Genomic DNA, 17,492 nt, shown 5'->3' with positions numbered 1-17,492 from the left:
GTTGAGCGGGGTTGGAGGTGGCATTTCCCGGCCAGCTTCCAGCCTGGCAAAAACTAATGGAACGAAGCCTGTGGAGAGCAGCTACAGCTGGAACATGCTTGGCAAGAGCCAGGACTCAGGACTGGGCAAGCTCCCAGCAGGGTCAGTGCCCCAGGGTGAAAGCAGCGCTGCCGGGCTGTGCCGCAGTAGCCCCAGCCTGCTCAGTGCCGCTGGGCAGAGCCAGTGCCATGGTGCAGGGCCACCCCAAAATCCAGGTCTCCATGGCTGGCACGACATCAAGATTGTCCCTGTGCCACCAGGTGGCAGCTCCTGTTCAGGGATCTGTCATTGTGCCGGGTCTGGCGCATCCTGATCTGCCAACGTGTCCCGCTGCTGGGCACAGCCCTGCAGGTGCCGGCAATTTATGGCCTGGGGGCTCCCTGGGGTGTGTAGGGACACATGGAGCAGAGGTTTGGTACCTTGCAGTCACAAGGTGTGTGCAAAGGTGTGGCCTCTGCTCCTGCAGCATGGCACGGAGCTGAAGGCAGCACAAGCAGAGGGACTGATGGTGGGATCAGGTCTGACATCCTGAGGGGTGCTCAGACACAGCAACTCCTCCTCCTGCACAGACACAATACCCAGTGCCAGCCAGGAGCTCTGGGGGCTGGAGGATTTCAACGAAGACGTTTATTTGGGGGATAAATCCACCACTGTGCTTCAGCATGTCCAGAAGTTGCTGTTTTGTCAGCCCAGCTTTTTTCAAAAGCTCTTGGCAAGTACCATGAACTGTTGTTACAGCTGTGCCAGATATCTCCTGGAGTTCCCCAAGAGTTAACAGCCTTTAAATATTCCCCACCAGGTTGCAGAAACCAAAACCACTTGCCACCCAGAAACTCTCATGGTGTCAACTTTCTGGCAGGGCTTCAAATTTTTTGCTTCATTTCCACTTCTTCCCTCTTTCAGTGTGACTGCTCACCTGTACAGCAGAAGCAGAGACCACCCTGTCCTGCTGTGTGTTCACACAGCTCCTCGGCTGGGGATGAAGCAGGAGGAAGCAGACATGGACCTGCTGGGGGACAGGGATGCATCTTGGGTACAAGCGAGTGGTGCAGAGCCCATCTCTACCCTGCTCCTGGTCAGTCCAGCCCTGCTCTCAGGATCCTGTTTGGGTTTGGCCTTACCAGGAGCAGGGACAAGGTGGGCTCTGCACCATGTCCTGGGGTTCAAGGTACCTTCTAGAGGTGGCAGCCAACCCCAAACCCAGCCAGGTGCTGGAGGGAGATACTGTGTGTACCACACACGGCTCCAAGGCAGCCTTGTGTCATGGTGGCACATCCATATTGTCACTCCTGTCTCTTTCCTTCCCAGGCAAGAAACTGAGGCACAGAGCAGCCAGAGCTGGATAACAGCACCCAGCTTCCCAGCATGGAGGTGCTCCCTCTGGATATGTTACTCTCGAGCTTCTGTGGCTGGCTGGATGCTGTGGGAGTGTGGCAGAGGTATGTGCCTGCTCCAGGTCAGCACAAAAAGCTCTGTGCTGGGGACTTAGCAGGTGCTGTTTATGTTCCTCAGTTGCTGAGAGGTTTGGAGCAGGCCTTGGGGGCAGAGGGTGAGAGGTTCTCCGCTGTGTCGACCTTCTCTCTTTCCTGGGGATGTGGTAGCAGGTAAATCCAGTTGGACCAGAAAAACTATTGATAATAGGGGAGGGAGAACAAGATAAAGGAGCAGCCCATGGCTTTGTTGTGCAAAAAGCACCAGCTGAGCTGCCAGGAGCCCTCAGCTCCAGGGGCTGGAGCAGGGACCTGCAAGTAAACAGCTCCAGGGGGTGCAGCAGGGCTCCTCTGCAAGGCTGAGCAACAGGACCTTGGGTGCTGCAGGGCTTTCCCAGCTTGGCCTGGTCAGCCCTTGGGCTGGTAAATTCTGGGAAGACACTTTCTGAGTCCTGGGGATGTGCCAAGACTCCCTCCATCCCCCCCATGGCAGCCGTGCAGTGTCAGATAGGACCACACAGGTGGGTGGACAAGGGGCTGGGTCACCCACCCACACTCAAACATGGTGTCCCCTCCCCCCAGCTTTGGGGACAGAGCCTGGCCTGACCCCAGGGACATGTGGCTTTGAGCAGACCTCCGGGACTGGGGGATCAGCCCACATCTGCTCTGCTTGGTCCAGAGCTGGCAAGAAGGGGGAAGGCAGCAGTTTGCATTGTCACCCTAATTTCTCAGAGGTGTTTCCTAGCTCTGCACCCCTTCAGGGCATAGCTCAGCGCCTCCCAGGTTGCCTCATGCCCGTGGAGAGGGGATGGCCTTTGAACTGTGTGTTTGGCTTATCTGGGCCCTGGTCAGCGGTCCATGGGCCAAGGGCTCTGCCATGTGCAGGCACCTGCGATAAGAGCTGGGCTGGACCAGCAGGGCCACGGGGAGCAAGCCAACATGAGCCAGCCTAAGCCACGTCCTGCCACTGCTCCTGAGGTCCCGACCTGCCACCTCAGCCTATGGCTTCTCCCAGCAACCTTCCTGCTTTGGGGAGAATCAGGAGGGGACTACAGGGTGTGTTTCCCTGATGGGCCACATCCTGCCACGCTGGCACAGAGATCACAGAGTCACAGAACCAATTTGGTTGAAAAAGGCTTCTGAGATCATGGATTCCAATCTTTGAACACCCCCTTGTCAACTAGACCATGGCACTGAGTGCCACATCCAGTCTTTCCTTAAACACTTTCAGGGACAGTGACTTCACCACCTTCCTGGGCAGCCCATTCCAATGCCTGACAACCCTTTCTGTGAAGAAATTCCTCCTAATGTCCAACCTAGACCTCCCCTAGCACAGGACCATGTCCTCTCATCCTATCACTGGTTGCCAGGGAGAAGAGGCCAGCCCTCACCTGGCTACACCCTCCTGTCAGGAAGAGGTAGAGAGTGGTAAGGCCTCCTCTTCTCCAGGCCTATTAACTCCAGCTCCCTCAGCCTCTCCTCATAGGATTTGTGTCCACACCCTTCACCACCTTCGTTGTCCTTCTCTGAGCAGTTTTGCTGCACCCCTGAGCCCCTTTTCCCACCTGCAGCATGGGGGTGTGGGCAGAAGGGCAGAGCACTGCCCTGAGCGTCTCAGGTCCCGCAGCCAAGCGCAGCCACCACCTTGCTGTCACCCCCATCTCCAGGCATCCTCCGTGTGGTCACTTCTCCTGACTTAGGTTGTAGCAACACCCACAAATCCAAGCATGGAGTGTCAGGGAGCATCCTCAGCGGGCGCTTTGCCTGACCCCTTTTCCCCGGGCAGGGAGCCTGGCGAGAGGAGCTGCGGCCGAGCTGCTCCTGCTGCCCTCCCCGCCCCACCGGGCAGGGGCCGTGCCTCAGCCTCCCGGGACATCTGCTGATGAATTTTTCATGCTGCCATGGCCGTGCCTCCGCAGGCAGCCATATGGCCCCGCGCTCTCTGGGGGTGACACAACCACCTGCTCCGGCGGCCAGGCTCTGCGTTTCGGGGACCTGCTCTATGAGCAGATTTTTGGCACTTTCTTAAATGTACCTCTGACCTATACTGAATGAATTCGGATATATAAATCCTCCAGGAGGTTTTTGGAGATCTCATTCTCCCACCTGCACAGTTCATCATGGCAAAGACCATGAGATTTTCCTCCACCAACCTGTGGCTGGCAGCCAGCTGGTGCAAAATGTGTTTATTTTCCTCTTGTGCTCTCTAGCCATGGGGAGGGATTGGGTTCTGTTTCCAAGAAGCAATCACTGGAATAAAAAGCCCAGGCTAAAAATGATACTTGCTGGTTTCCATTGTAATTTCTTTTATGTTCTTTTCCTAATCTTTATTTGGCAACTACCATCCTAAAAGGTTTTTCACACTTATTTAACTTCTAAATTAAGCACCACTTAATTTTGGGGCATAGTCCAAAATGCATTGTAGCACAAAACAAGTGGAGCAGATGAAGAACTGTGCATCTCATTTTCACCCCGCTGAAAATAAAACCAACAGTAGAAAACCATATATCATGGAAACAGAGGGATGTGAAGAAACCAGCTCCTCCAGCCCCTGAAGCTGCCACTCCACCAGCATTTGCATGATTGGGCCATAAATGTTTCCAAATGGCAAATTCCTGACTTTCCCCAGTCACTTCCTCTGGACCATTGGTCATCCATCTGCAGCCAAGCCTTGCTATGTCCCTTGTGACTTACTTGAGCAGTTGGTAATAATTAGCTGTGGTTAACGAAGGGCCAGAGTCAAGAGCACGTGAGCCAAGGCACCGGATCGCAGGGAGCACATCCAGCGGGTCAGAGCCAACAAGGCAGACCCTGAGTCACATCGGGTCAGGACAGCTCCAGGCTGGGGGACCTCTGAGCAGGACCCCAGACTCTTAACCACACTCTGCTGGCTCTGAGTCTTCCAGAAAATGCCTGTACCCCTGAGGGCTGGGAGCAGCTTTTAGTGACAGAGGCAAAAAGCATCAAATCCCTGCCTCGATGCACCCCCATTTCTCTGAGCTGCCTTTTGCTCTGGGGTACGTGTGACCCCCTCTTCCTGCTCGTCCTTTCTCAGCTTTAGCTGCAGCTGGGCATTAAGCTTGATTTCCTCCCTGTGTGTCCAAATGGTGATGATCTGTCCTGTCCTTCCAGCTCCTTGCCTGCTCTTTCCTTCCCTGAGACAGCCCATGCCCATTCCTGCTACAGCTCCCAGGGAGGGTTGTCTGCAAGTTTTCTTTAAAATCAGCCTGGCCACTATCCCTTTGTGGTGTCCCAGGTCCAGTGCCCGCTCTCCCAGTGGGACAAGGCCAGCGCTGACACCATTGCCAGCCTCAGGCACAGAGCTGCTCCCGTGTTCACACCGCAGCCTGGGCACATTGTGGATGCCAATTCGGTGCCATCCCCACACAGCCAAAATTCCCAGAGGACCAGGGCTGGCAATGGAGGGTCTGTAGTAGTGGAAGCAAGTGGAGATGGAAGCAAACTCCTGTTAAAATGTGTTTGGCTTTTATCTTCCTTTGAACCTGTCTGGGCAGGCTGGAAAGGAAGCGGAGAGTGGTTGGATCTGAGGGGATAAAGGAGTGTTGGAGAAAATGCAGCCACAGTGAGTGCACCGGCCTGAGGGTGCTCAGTGGGACTTAGGAACAGGGACGGAGGTTTGGCCTCAGGTTTTGGGGCTGAATAATGAAGGAGGGAATTTGTGGAGGGGCTGGAGGTGGGTGACAGCCTGGATCAACACGAGTGCTCAGGGAGCCACGGGCACAGGGTTTGGATGGAGCAGGGCTCACCACCGTGCTGCTCCCCGAGTCTGGTCACTTCCTAAAAGTCCACCCCCCCCAAAATCCCTACAGTTCAACTGAAAAGGCTTGTTTGCTTGCCGAGTCCCTTCCCCCGCTGCAACAAACATTTTGGTATGCATATCCTTTAGTTCACAGGCTGGTTCTTTCAGAGTTGAACCAAAATAACACCAAGATACTCTTTCAAAAAAGAAACTGGAGCACATCCTCTCTGAAAATACCAAAATAATTCATACAAATTTCCCCCCAAACCCGTTTCCCCTTTCCTCCAACCCAAACTCTTTGTCGAGCTTGCCACAAAGCCCCGAAAGGTTTTGTTAGCCGCAAATGCACGCGATCCATTCAGCCAGAACGTGGCCGGGGACCCGGGGGCAGCACCCCAGCCATGCCCCCCCTCCTCCTCAGTGGCAGCACCCCACCGGTGTCCCCCCTTGTCCCCTTCTCCCCCACATTTGCGCCCTCCTGGAGGGTTCAGCGGGTGGCTGCGGGTACGTGACACGGTGCTGCTATCGGGCACCCCAAGGTCCGTCTCGACTTCAGAGCCTGCAGTTTCTGACACGCATAAAATAACCGCAGGCGCCCGCGGACACGCTCGGAGGTGATACCGCGGGGCCGCCGGGTGTCCGTGTGGGTGCAGCCGGCCGTGATCGCATGTCTTTGAGTCGGACAAGAAAGTTACAGAAAGGGGAGCCCTGTTTGTGAGCTGTGGGTGGGTGGAGGAGGCAAAAAAAAAAAAAAAAAGAAAAAAAGAAAATCTCACTTCTCTTCTGGTCTGGGTAAATGTTTAATCCCCAGCTCGGAGAAAAAGCAGCTCAAAAGTGCTTTTTTTCTCAGCAAGTCTGAACCAGTCAGCCTGGTGCCTCCTCCCTCCGGCTCACACCCTCCCTCCCACCGCTCCGGAGGAATATCCCAGCCTGCTCCGAAGTGCAGCTGGGCACCCGGGGCAGGACGGAGCCAGTCCACAGCGGTGTCCGCGCCTACGGGGCTGGGAAAGGAGAGGGGCCGGGAAGTTTGTGTGCCCGGGGCCGGCTGCCACGCTCCCGCTCGCCTGCGCGGCTCCAGTGGTTGAATTACCCGGGATGGGGTCCCCGCACTGGAAAAGGCTCTGCCTTTTGCTCCTGGCAGGTTTAACATCCTCCCTGCTCCTCTACAGTCACTACTACGCTACGGTGGAGGCGCCCACCAGCCAGAGGATCATAGCCAGGTAAGGGGGGACGGGGATTGGAGAGGGGTGGGAGGCAGGGATCTGTAAATCCAGCATGAGGTACCGTGCGCTGGGATGGAGGCGGGGAATCGGGGTGCCGGTGTGGGCCCCTTAGCGCAGCTGATCCCAGCTCTGCCCCCGGCCGTGGGCTGGTTTGGAAAATGTGCTGGAAGCAGGCTCTGCCCCCGCTCTGAGTCCTGGGCACCGGCTCCTGCCCACGGCCACCAGCCGAGCCCAGGGCTGCCCACAGCGGGACCCCGAGGCCATGGGGGGGGGGGTCTCCAGGGGTCCCCGCGCGGGTTCAGCCCATCACAATGCGAAGAAACCATTGCTGAGTCCAGGGACGGCTGAGGGTGAGGATCAAACCCGCTTCAGCTGCCGGCCAGAACCGCCGCGTGTTCCGCCGGGCTGGTGCAGGATCGGAGCCGGCTGATTGTCCCGGGGGAGGTTTGGCCCCCATGGAGCTGCACCGACCCCCCCCCTTGGCAGGGGCAGGGCACGGCTGCCCCAGTCCCGGATCCCCCGGGCTGCCCTCCTGGATCCCCCGGGCTGCCCCCGCCGCTCGCGAACTCAGGGCTGCAGCGTTTTCCAAACTCCAGCAATTTGCAACTCCCCCTTCGTCTGCCTTCCCTGCATCCTCCAAACCTCCCGAGGCACCTTCTTGAGCCTCCCCCGTGCCAAGCGGGAGGGGGTGCTGGGGTGCCCCGGGGATCCCCGCGGAGTGCGGATGAGCGGGCGGGGGAAGGAGCCGGCACAGCGCTTGGGCTGCGGGACCGGCTGCCCTGACCCCTATGAGCATCAGGTGATGGGCCAGGAGAGCGCTGTGTGTGTCCCTCACCTCCTCCCGGGTGCCTTTGGGTGCCATCGGTGTGACGGAGCCCAGCTGCCCGGGCGCTGCCCGGGAGTGGGGGATGCTGTGGGGACCGGAGCCGGTCCTGGGCAGGGTGAGATTTACAGCGGGATTTGCTGGGGATGCAGCCGGCTGGGCTGCCCTGGGGTTCAGACCTTCTCCCTTCCCTAGCTGGGAGCTCTCCTTGGCCGATCCCAAGGCAGAGGTCCCCTCTGCTGCTGGGCTGGTGGATCACGAGTATCTGCAGCAGCCCGGGCTGGCTGTCGGCTCTTTCCACTCTCGCCGTGCCCGGTGCTCAGCGGTGCCAGCGGCAGCGTTACCGGGAGCTGCCCGGGGCAGTCACGGCTGCGGTGTAGAGCAGCTTGATGTCCACGAGAGGGGAAACTGGGGCCCAGGAGGGCAGCAGAACGTGCCCGAGGACCACGCTGCAGCTGGGAATGGAAACCAGCCGCGGCTGGTTTCCATTCCTGTCCAGGCACAGGGTCTATGACCCAGCCGAGAGCAGGGTGTGGAGGAAACCCATGGGATGGAAGCAGGGAGCAGGTTCCCCCACCACATGTCAGGCTAACCCTGCCCAGACCTGCCGCAGCCCCAGGTCACCTTCCATGAAAGTCAACCCAGGCTACAGCCCCTTGATGGGACCAAGGGTCAGCTTGTCCAGCTCCAGAGAGAGGCCCAGAGTGAGGTTAACACAGAGCTGACCTGTGCTTCAAAGCTCTCCTGGACCCTCCTCTTGGTTTTAGCTCAACGCCTAAAGCTAAGCCCAAGCCAGAGTGTGGCCTGTTGGCTTCGATTCCCTGTGTTTACAAACGTGGCACCCCGTGAGTGCTGCTCGTCCAGACAGAGCTGTGTCCCTGGAGGAATTGGTGCTGCCCTGCCTGGGTGTGGGGCTGAGTCTGGAGCTGGAACTGGGCTGGCCGGCATTTCACACGGCTGAGGTGCCATCACAGAGCACTCCCTTCCCACTCTCCAGTGGGGACAGGAGGGTCAGGGTCCTCACCTGTGGGTGCAGGTGACTCAGTTTCAGCAGAAGGTTTGTGTGAGCAGTGTCTCCATGCAGAGGTACAGGGGGACGAAGGGGATCAGGAGGAAGCTGATCCCCTGATGGATGCCTGCGACCTTAACCCAGGACCAGCTCCCCACAGCAACGCCGAGTCCCCCTCCAGCTCCTCACAAAGCTGGTGGCCCTATGGAAATGGGCAAAATGCCCTGGTCCCTGCAGAGCTGGGATGGAGGGAGCCAAATCCCTGGAGACCCTGGGGTTCAGCTGGGCACAGCCCTCTCCCACTCCCTTCCCATCCATCTCTCCCAAACCCCACTGCTGGGCTGCTGGCTCTGCTTGTGGCTTTATTGTTACGGCAGATGGGATGAGCAAGGAGCTCTGGCCTCACTGTGCCACTCTGGCTCTGCACCAGGGAAAGATGCTTCCGGAGCTCAGCCCTTCATGGTGAGGTGGAGCAAGAGCGGGTTCTTGTTGCTGTTTGAGTTCCCTCAAACATCTCTGTGTGGCCCTGGGAGTATTTGCTGAAGATAAGGCCAGAGTGTGTGCTCACAACACTCACACACAGCGTTATCTTCCGGAAATGAGGGATGGCCATGGACCAGAAACGTCATATTTGTGAATGTCCCGGTGGTGAGGGAGTGCACCCAGGCTTGCCTGGCTCTGCTGCCACCGCCAGTGCCCGGGCAGCCTCAGCCACTCCTTCCTGCAGCCCCATTGTGCATCGGTTGGTCCTGGGCAGGGTCGTCATCTTCTGAGTCAACCAAGCAGCACGAGGCGCTTCACCACATCCTGGCAGGTGACGTCAAAACGCTTGGCTCCCCATCATGCTGCCGAGCCGCTGTCTGGTGGGGGACCGGCTGCCCCACGCCCTTCCCGGCAGGGTTTGGGCAGCAGCGGTGCTGAGGAGCTGGCTCCAGCACCCACAGCTGGCAAGGAAGTGCAGGGAGGTGCTGGCACTGATTTATCAGTTCTGCACAAGTCCTGGAAGAAACGATGAGCAGGTGCCACCCACTGTGTCCAGCCATGGGTGGAGGTGGGGCCCAGTGCCCTTGGAAGGTCCGCAGGAGCCAACCTACCAGGCTGCCTGTGCCCACCTCCTTCCATCCTGGGCACAGCCAGGCTGAACCCCCTGGGGCTCCCACAGCATCCCTGGCAGCCCAGAAAGTAGCACAGCACCCTCCCACTGCCAGTGCCCAGGGCTTTGCCTTGTGCTGCAGGCACTGGAATGAGGCAGGGAAGGGGAAGGGAAGAAATAAGAGCAGGAGAGCTTGGAGAGCTGGGGAGGGGCTGGGTGGGCAGAGATGTGCAGCTGCAGCTGGGGAGGTGGTGGGGCTGGGAGAGGCTGCTTGGATGCAGCTCAAGCTTGGCTGTGGTGGGTGAGGGTAACAGCCTCAGGGGGGCTGCACCTCGGTGGCCAGAAAAGGGGTGGATGACCAACCCAGGGGCTTTGCACGTAGGGACTTCAGTGCTTTGCAGGAGCCAGCTCTGGGCTTGGAGCAGGGAGGTTTCCCCAGTCGCTGGTCTGTTGGTGGGTTGGGTGGTGGAGGTGTTGATAAGCTCTTCTGTTGAGGCACATGGGCTGGGGATCAGCTGCTCTGTGAGATGGAGGCAGCACTGTGAGATGGAGGCAGCACTGTGAGATGGAGGCAGCACGTGGGGCTGGGCAGCTCCCTGGGGTGAGCTCCTTGCACCCCAGGGCAGCTCCCCAGGGCTGAGCCCACTCAGTGTCCAGAGCTGTGGGACACCTGTGTGGGAGAGCTTTGCTCTGGAGGGTGTGCTGTCAGTGCCTGGGCTGAATGAGCAGCTTCCAGTGTAGTCTGGTACAGCCTTGGATGGCCTTGCCCTTGCTGTGTGCAGGCCCTGCTCCCTGCAAGCCAAGGGAATAGGCAGGTTTGCTCTGGCTGGGATTAGTTGGATGCTCTCAGGGATAACAGAAAGGCCCTGCAGAAAGATGCAGCTCTGCATCTCTCTGGGATGGCTCAGTTGCATCTTGATGGACCCTCCTGGGGATCTTCCCTCCCTCCTCTCTCTGCTTGCTCAGACGATCCCAGGATAAGCCTCAGGGATGAGCTGGTGGGGGCCACGCTGTGCTGACCCCTGGGCTGTAGCCTTGTGTTTGGAGTGGTGGGGGCTTTCCAGGACTCTGCTCCTGCTGGGAACCTGACTTCCCATGGGACACCAAGGCAAGACACACAGTCTTGATTTACAAGCTGCCCTGCTCTGCTGCTGGGGCTCAGCCTCCTGCACCCTCAGCATCCCCTGCCCAAAGCTGGCAGCACTGGGATGGTGCAAGGAAGGTGCTGGGACTAAAACCTGCTTGACACTGCCTTTCCATTCACGCCTGGGGAGATGCTCCAGCTCCCAGTGCCAGACCCCAGGCAGGGCGCTGGGCTGTCCCCCCATGTCATGCCATGCCCCCAGAGCGGCACAGAGCAGGATTTGGGTGGCAAACGGGTTTGGATCCACTCCTTGGCAGGGCTGTGGGCGCTGCTGTTGTTGACAGGGGCTGTGGCAGGGACAGAAACCCAATGCCTGCTGTGCCCCTGTGCCAGGCAGTGTTGTGCCAGGGGGGGAGGGGGTGAAGCTCCGCTCCCCACCTGCCTCTACCTGTCCCCAGGCTCCCAGGCAGAGATCCCGTAACAAGGAGCCCTTGTTCCTCCACAATACCCCCGTTCTGGCCGCAGCACCTGCCTCCTGGGCTGGCCGGGGGGCTCTGAAGGGCCTTTCTGTGTGGGGATGAATGGGAGCCTGTTCCCCTCCTGTGGGCTTCCACTCCTGCTTGCCAGGCTGCGACCCTGCCCACCCCCAGCCCCAGTGCTCACCCAGGGGCTGGGTCAGCTCAGCCTGGCCCCGTGGGGCTCAGGGCACCCCAAATTGCTCAGGGTGGGCAGCCCCTGCTACTAATGAAGGATCAGGGCATGCCCCAGCCACTCCCATGGCAGAGGGGGTCCCATGCACCCCGAGAGCCTCCAGACCCCGGTTGCTGATTGCTTCTCCAATATAACAATTAAATGTGTCCTGCTGGTCTGTCCAGTTTATTCCAGTCTGGTCCTCTTGGGACTCAGGGATGGTGGGAAGAGCCACGGAGGTCTCAGCAGGATTCGCCCAAGGCTGCAGACTGGACTGGCTGTGGTTTTTGGTTTGTGGGAGTCCTGGTGGTGGGACCCACCAGGAGATGGTGGCTGCACAGACCCTGCATTTTACAAAGCTTCGTCTCTCCACTTGCAGATAGGGATGGGTGGGCACAGGCAGCAGTGGAGGGGAGACAACTGGAGGGATGGGTGGGCACAGGCAGCAGTGGAGGGGAGACATGTGGCTCTCACAGGTGGGGGGATATTGGAGTGCTCAGTGTCACCTCCTCAGCTGAGCCCTCACTTGTCTTCTCCCAGCTTGCTGCAGCCAGAGCCGCTGGTCCTGGCTCCCTCAGGGACACCACATGGAGCTGGCAGCCGCAGGTGGGCTCCTGGAGGCAGCTTGGACAGGTAAGGAGGGAAGATGCTCAGCCATCCTGGCAGGAACTGGGAGCTCCCTGCCCACTGTGCAGTTCCCCAGTGCCCAAGCAATGGATTTTTAACTCTGCCACATGTTTCCCCCATCCCAGTGGGAATTCCTTCAAGCCCTCTGCCGAGCTGGAGGAGCCGGAGCCCAGCAGAAAGCAGGTAATCATTAGCACAGCACAGTAACGTCCATGGTGCCTCTCTGTGCTGGGTTTTGTTGGTTGAAGAGCTGTGTGGGGAGGCTGAGGAGGAGCAGCTTCCTCTGGAAGGGGTTTACAGAGGAGCAACCTTGTCCCATCCACACGTGATCCTCCCCAGGCCTCCCTGCTGCCATTGCCCAGTGTGGAGGCTGGAGCCAGCATCACCCACTCCCTCCAAACCCTGGGGACTCCTGGGCCAGCAGTCCAGGCTGGAGACTCGTGGGGATGGACCCAGGCCCTGGTGGGGGGACTGTCACTGGTCTGTTCTCATAGAGCAGAGCCCTTTAATGGGGTGCCCTCACCTGAAGGTGCTGAACCTTTCACACTCTCAGGTGACTCTGTAAGCCCTGGTTCTCCCAGCCCCGCTGAGCTGGGTGCCAAAGGCTGTTTTGCCACACGAAGCCGAGGCGTGAGGCAGTGCCCCGCTTGGGTGACCCAGCAGAACGTGTGATGGACAGGGAGCATTTCTGTCCCTGGGTTTGCTCTCGCCTTGGTGCGTACTGAGGGGTGGAGGTGCCACAGGGAAGGCAGACCCAGGCTGGAGATTGAATGGGGATCCTCCTTCCTCCCTCCCAGCCCAGCCCCTGCCTCCGCTCAGTGATGGCCAGAGCAAAGGCAGACCCCACGTTCCGGGAGATCTTCCACTTCGACACCCCCGTGCTGATGTGGGACCAGCACTTCACCCTGGAGAGCTGGAAAAGGCTGAAGGCACGACACGTCCCCTATGGCTGGCAAGGCTTGTCCCTCGCAGGTACAGACCCAGCTGGGATGTGGGGCAGCTTGAGGGGACTGGGGAGCCCAGCGGAAGGGAATGGAGATGTGGGACAGGCAGAGGAGCCCTGCAGAGGAGCCAGGGATGTTGGTTTCTCCCCAGCCCACCTCCCGGGGCAAAGGGCGGAGGGTGCGGCTTTGCAAACACCGCTTGCTGCATCTTGTGACATTTTCCTGAATAAAGGCTCCAGTGTGTCCATGATTATTAACTGGGGCCAGAGGAGCTCGGATAACTCGCTCCATTGTTGTGCACGGAGATTGTTTCCCTTCCCACCCCAAACCCACTCTCTGTTCTCCTCGGCAGCCGCTGGCTTCAATCCCTGGGCTGGGATGTGCTGGGAACGGCGAGCAGGAGAGAACCAGTGGCTGTTGCAAAGAGACGTTGTCAGGAGGGGACGTGGCCACCACAGGCAGCAGCATCTGCAGGGCTGGGGCTGGAGATGTCCGGATACATCCCTGTGCCTTGTGCAGCCTTGGGTGGCCACTGTTTGGAGCAGGGTTAGGAACAGGGGGAGATATGAGAAGGTGGCACCAAGCTGGAAGAGGAGGGACTGTCTGGTGTCCCCATACCCCACCTGCAGACCTCTCTTCCTGCACGGGGGTGGTGTGAGTTTCCTTGTGTGCTGCTCCTGGCTGTGCTGTGCCAGCTCTGTGCGTGCTGTAGCCCGTGCTCACGGGGGTTGACACACACCTTTTCCCTGCTGACTGGCCACATCCTACTCCATTCCAGTGGTGGGCAGCACCCTGCAGCTCCTCAACACCTCGGCCAACCGGCACCTCTTCGACAGGGCCGCCTTCCCCGGGGGCTGTGTCCGCTGTGCCGTGGTGGGCAACGGTGGCATCCTCAATGGCTCACGGCAGGGCAAGGCCATTGACAGCCACGACCTGGTCTTCAGGTGAGGATGAATCCCAGGCAGGATGGGGCCGTGGGTGCTGGGAGATGCCAGCCCTGGACACGTGTTCTCCGCTTTTCCTGCAGGCTCAACGGTGCCGTGATCAAAGGCTTTGAGGAGGATGTCGGCACCAAGGTCTCCTTCTACGGCTTCACGGTGAACACCATGAAGAACTCCCTCATTGCCTACGAGGAGTATGGCTTCACTCAGATCCCCCAGGGCAAGGTGAGACCCTGAGGGCTTCTTGGGGAGTTGATCCAAATTGTCCCTTCAGGCTGGGCTTGCTTCTGAGACCTTCTTCCCCTCTCGGGAGCCCTCAGTCCTCAGCTGCAAGCGTGGGCAGTGTCCTTAAACCCCCCTGCAAGTGCCACGTCTGTGTCCCTGCTGCAGGACGTGAAGTACATCTTCATCCCCTCGGACATCCGTGACTACATCATGCTGAGATCAGCCATCCAGGGCAGCCCAGTGCCCGAGGGCTCAGACAAGGGGGACGAGTGAGTAGCTCCCCAAGATTCCCCAGCAGCCCTGGTGGCGCAGGCATGACTTGCCCATCCTCACCCCACATTTGTCCCTACTGGGATAAACCCCAAGGAGCTCCAGGACTCCCATGACAAAGTTCTGCCCTTCTCCTTGCCCTGCTGCAGGCCACAGAAGTATTTTGGACCGGAGACATCTGCAGAGAAGTTCAAGCTGCTGCATCCTGATTTCTTGCAGTACCTGACAGCAAGGTGAGGGTGATGAGCACTGGGGCTGCTGTCTGGCTCTGCTCTGGGCTGGGCTCAGACCGCCTGCCTCCCTCCTCTGCTCGTTCCAGTACAGACCAGTACCTGCCCAGCATCAAAGTGCAGTCCCAGTCTTCCCCAGACACTGGAACCACCCCTGCCCTGCTGTCTGCACACAACGCAGAGGCATCTCCCCCCTGCCATTCCTGCTCACTGCAGCACAGCTCACATCCCCTCCTACACCTGCCTGTGCTCACCTTACTCCCGTTCCCCAAAACAAATTACATTTTGTCCCAGTCTAACAGGAGCAAAGGTAGGGCCCAATGGGATGGTCTTCTCCTGCCTTTTATGAAAGCAGGTGCCTGGCTTGGGGTGGTTCCAAACAGCAGAGAAGTGCCTTTTACTAATCTCTGTGCAAATGAGCTCAACCTTAGAGCAGCTGTCAGAGAACCCGCCTGAGCCCCGTGTTTCACGCAGTGCTGCTGCCTTACTGGGCACTGGCACCACTGGAGAGGGCAGGGTGGGTGTGGGTCTGGGGGCTGCAGGGCTGTGCCAGCCCTGAGCCCCCACAGCTGCCGTGTCACCATCAGGTTCCTGCGGTCAGAGCTCCTGAACACCCAGTACGGCTCCCTCTACATGCCCAGCACCGGTGCCCTCATGCTCCTCACCGCGCTCCACACCTGCGACCAGGTAAGGGGCCACGGGGCCACTGTCCTCCTGGGGAGAAGGAAATCCCCCCTTTGGCTGCTGTGCGGCTCCAGTGTGTCCTGGTGGCTGTCCTACGTGTCCCCTGTCCCTGAAGGGAGTGGTGGTGGTGGTGGTGATGGACCACCCGAGGTGAAGCCTTGACCCTGTCCTCTGTCTGCCCCACCTCCCTCCCCACAGGTCAGTGCCTACGGGTTCATCACAGCCAACTACGAGCAGTTCTCAGACCACTACTACGAGGTGGAGAAGAAACCTCTGGTGTTTTATGCCAACCATGACATGATGCTGGAGGCAGCGCTGTGGAGGAGCCTGCACCGTGCAGGGATCATCACCCTCTACCAGCGCTGAGGCTGGGAGGTCGCCCACAGGGGCAAGTCCAAGGACTCTTGTGGCTGTTCTCCTTTTTCCTGAGGGTCACCTTCTCCCTCCCAAGGGCTCTTCCCAGCTGGCCAGCTAGCCCATGGAGCAGACCTGCTGCACCACAGCCAGCAGTGGTGTGAGGATAATGGGGAAGCTGAAGCTGGTGGAGGAATGTTGCATTTCCTTAGGGATCAATGTGATTGAACGTGGCCTTTGGGGCACCCAGAAGCACCACAGCACATGGCTGTGCCCTGCCAGCCCCATGAACGTGGCTATGGGGCAGTAGTGGCTCCTGTGGAGCACAGGAGGGGCAGGATGATGCTGGAAGAGGATGATGGAAAATGCCCTTCACCTTAAATGCTCGTGGTGGGACCACAGCAGGCAGGATAAATCCTTGCACTGGAGACCAAGTGGCAGGAGGTGGCACGTTTGGAGAACAACTCCCTCCCAGACTGCAGAAAGTCCCAACTCCAGCCAGCTGTGTGGACGTGTGCCACCTTCCAGAAGGATCTGTTTGCCTCCCTGGTCAGTGGCACAGACAGCAGGACAGACACACAGCGGGCCCTGTCACTGTCCTCTTCTTGAGATCTGGTGTTTTCTGACAAGGAAGGGGCTCAAAAGCCATCAGCCACAAGGAGGGTCACAGCAGCTCAGCCAGGACACCAGGAACACGTCCAGGCTCTGAGCAGCCCGGAGGCGATGCTGGCCTCAGCCATGTGTGTGTGGCACTGTGTTTGTCAGGCTTTTCTTGCACAGGGACTCCGTGGTGCCCTCTGAGAGGCAGCCCCACACCAGGTGGGTCAAAATGATGGTCACTCTTTTAATTTCCTTCCCAAAACCCCAAGGGAGAGGAGGGTCCTGAAGCTTTCAGCTGTCCCTCATACACCAGCACTGCTCAGGGAGACCCACCTGGGGAGGCTTCTCCAGCTGGTGGGGCTGGAGGGTGGAGACAGAGCAGTGTAATGCCAGACACTTTCCCACTTTCTGTAATTACATAAATGTTGAATGATTGTTTTCCTTAACTCCTGTTTCTGTTGTTTTGATGAACTGGGTGGGGTGAGACACCCCCCCCCCTTTTACCTCCCACAGCAGAGGAGCAGTAACAGGGAGTAGAGACTTCAACTGGGGAACAGCTCCAGAGGCAGATGGGGATGGGAACAGGTTTAAATCATGGAGACTGAGACTGGGAGATGTGTTTGCTCTGAGCACAGTCCTTTTCCACTTGGAATGCCATTTGCTGTACAAGGTTGGTGTACAGAGATGGCAAAAGATACCCGGGCCCTGAGCCAGGGAACCTCCAAACCCCCTGAAGCTCCCAGGAGGCTGCTTCCAGCCAGTTCCCAGATGCAGGTTAGGCTCCAAGCCTGTTCCAGATGTAATCTCTAGCTTGGGGCCCATCTTGTGTTCCCACGTCTCAAATTAACCTTTGTTCCCATCAGAGCCACCTTACACTGGCACCACGGCAGCCTGTCAGGCCTGTTTTGTGTTTCCAAACACTCAGCAAAACCTTTTGTGACACGAATGAGCCTGATCCTCACAGCCCTTGACCAAGACACTGAAACCTCCTCAAAGCAGCTCTGGCCAAGCCTCAGGTGCCATCAGAGCAGGACAGTGCTGTCATGGTGCTGCAATCCTGCCTGGAATCATCCAGCTCACAGGCACTGCATCAGGAATTAAATATTGGGAACTACAAGGTGCACCTTTCCTTTCCCCTCTCAATAAGGGACATTCCCAGCCAAGGGTGGAGCCTGGTGCTAGAGTTTAACTCCGTTTTAAGGACTTAGTCGCAGCTGTACTCCCAAGCACACCACAAGAACCGTTTGGCACCAGACCTTAGCCATAAGTTAGTTTTGTCACACTGCTCCCACTAATTACTTCTGGGACAGAATCTGCAGACAGTGAGGTCTTCGGGTTTGCTATGAAGGGTAAGCTCCCAACTGCCACTTCAGGAAGTGTTTTAATCCAAATCCTTCCTACCTGCAAAAAACCATTTCTGTCCAAGAAGGATCAGAATCATTACAGCTGGAAAACACCTTTATGAG

At 58.4% G+C, this 17,492-nt stretch overlaps 1 protein-coding gene across 1 annotated transcript; it reads left to right on the top strand.

The window, feature by feature from the left end:
- Window positions 1-6,075: 6,075 nt before the first annotated feature.
- On the top strand, window positions 6,076-16,472 carry ST6GALNAC2 (ST6 N-acetylgalactosaminide alpha-2,6-sialyltransferase 2). The gene is made up of 10 exons (XM_042032636.1): window positions 6,076-6,449; window positions 11,692-11,784; window positions 11,904-11,961; window positions 12,576-12,750; window positions 13,501-13,666; window positions 13,750-13,888; window positions 14,054-14,157; window positions 14,308-14,391; window positions 14,976-15,075; window positions 15,271-16,472. The coding sequence occupies exons 1-10, from the start codon at window positions 6,325-6,327 to the stop codon at window positions 15,436-15,438; spliced, it is 1,212 nt and encodes a 403-aa protein (XP_041888570.1). The 5' UTR covers window positions 6,076-6,324; the 3' UTR covers window positions 15,439-16,472.
- Window positions 16,473-17,492: the final 1,020 nt, after the last annotated feature.

The sequence above is a fragment of the Corvus kubaryi genome, unplaced genomic scaffold, assembly GCF_017639235.1.
Source record: "Corvus kubaryi isolate FWS band 111438036 unplaced genomic scaffold, C.kubaryi_AGA036_p1.0 37353, whole genome shotgun sequence".
NCBI classification, from domain to species: domain Eukaryota; kingdom Metazoa; phylum Chordata; class Aves; order Passeriformes; family Corvidae; genus Corvus; species Corvus kubaryi.
This window is presented reverse-complemented; position numbering and strand designations above follow the sequence as displayed.

Coding starts and splice junctions, on each gene's coding strand:
- ST6GALNAC2 (XM_042032636.1), top strand. CDS start 6,325: ATGGGGTCCCCGCACTGGAAAAGGCTCTGCCTTTTGCTCCTGGCAGGT. Junction 11,785..11,903: donor CCTGGAGGCAGCTTGGACAG/GTAAGGAGGGAA, acceptor CCCCCATCCCAG/TGGGAATTCCTTCAAGCCCT. Junction 13,667..13,749: donor AGCCACGACCTGGTCTTCAG/GTGAGGATGAAT, acceptor CTTTTCCTGCAG/GCTCAACGGTGCCGTGATCA.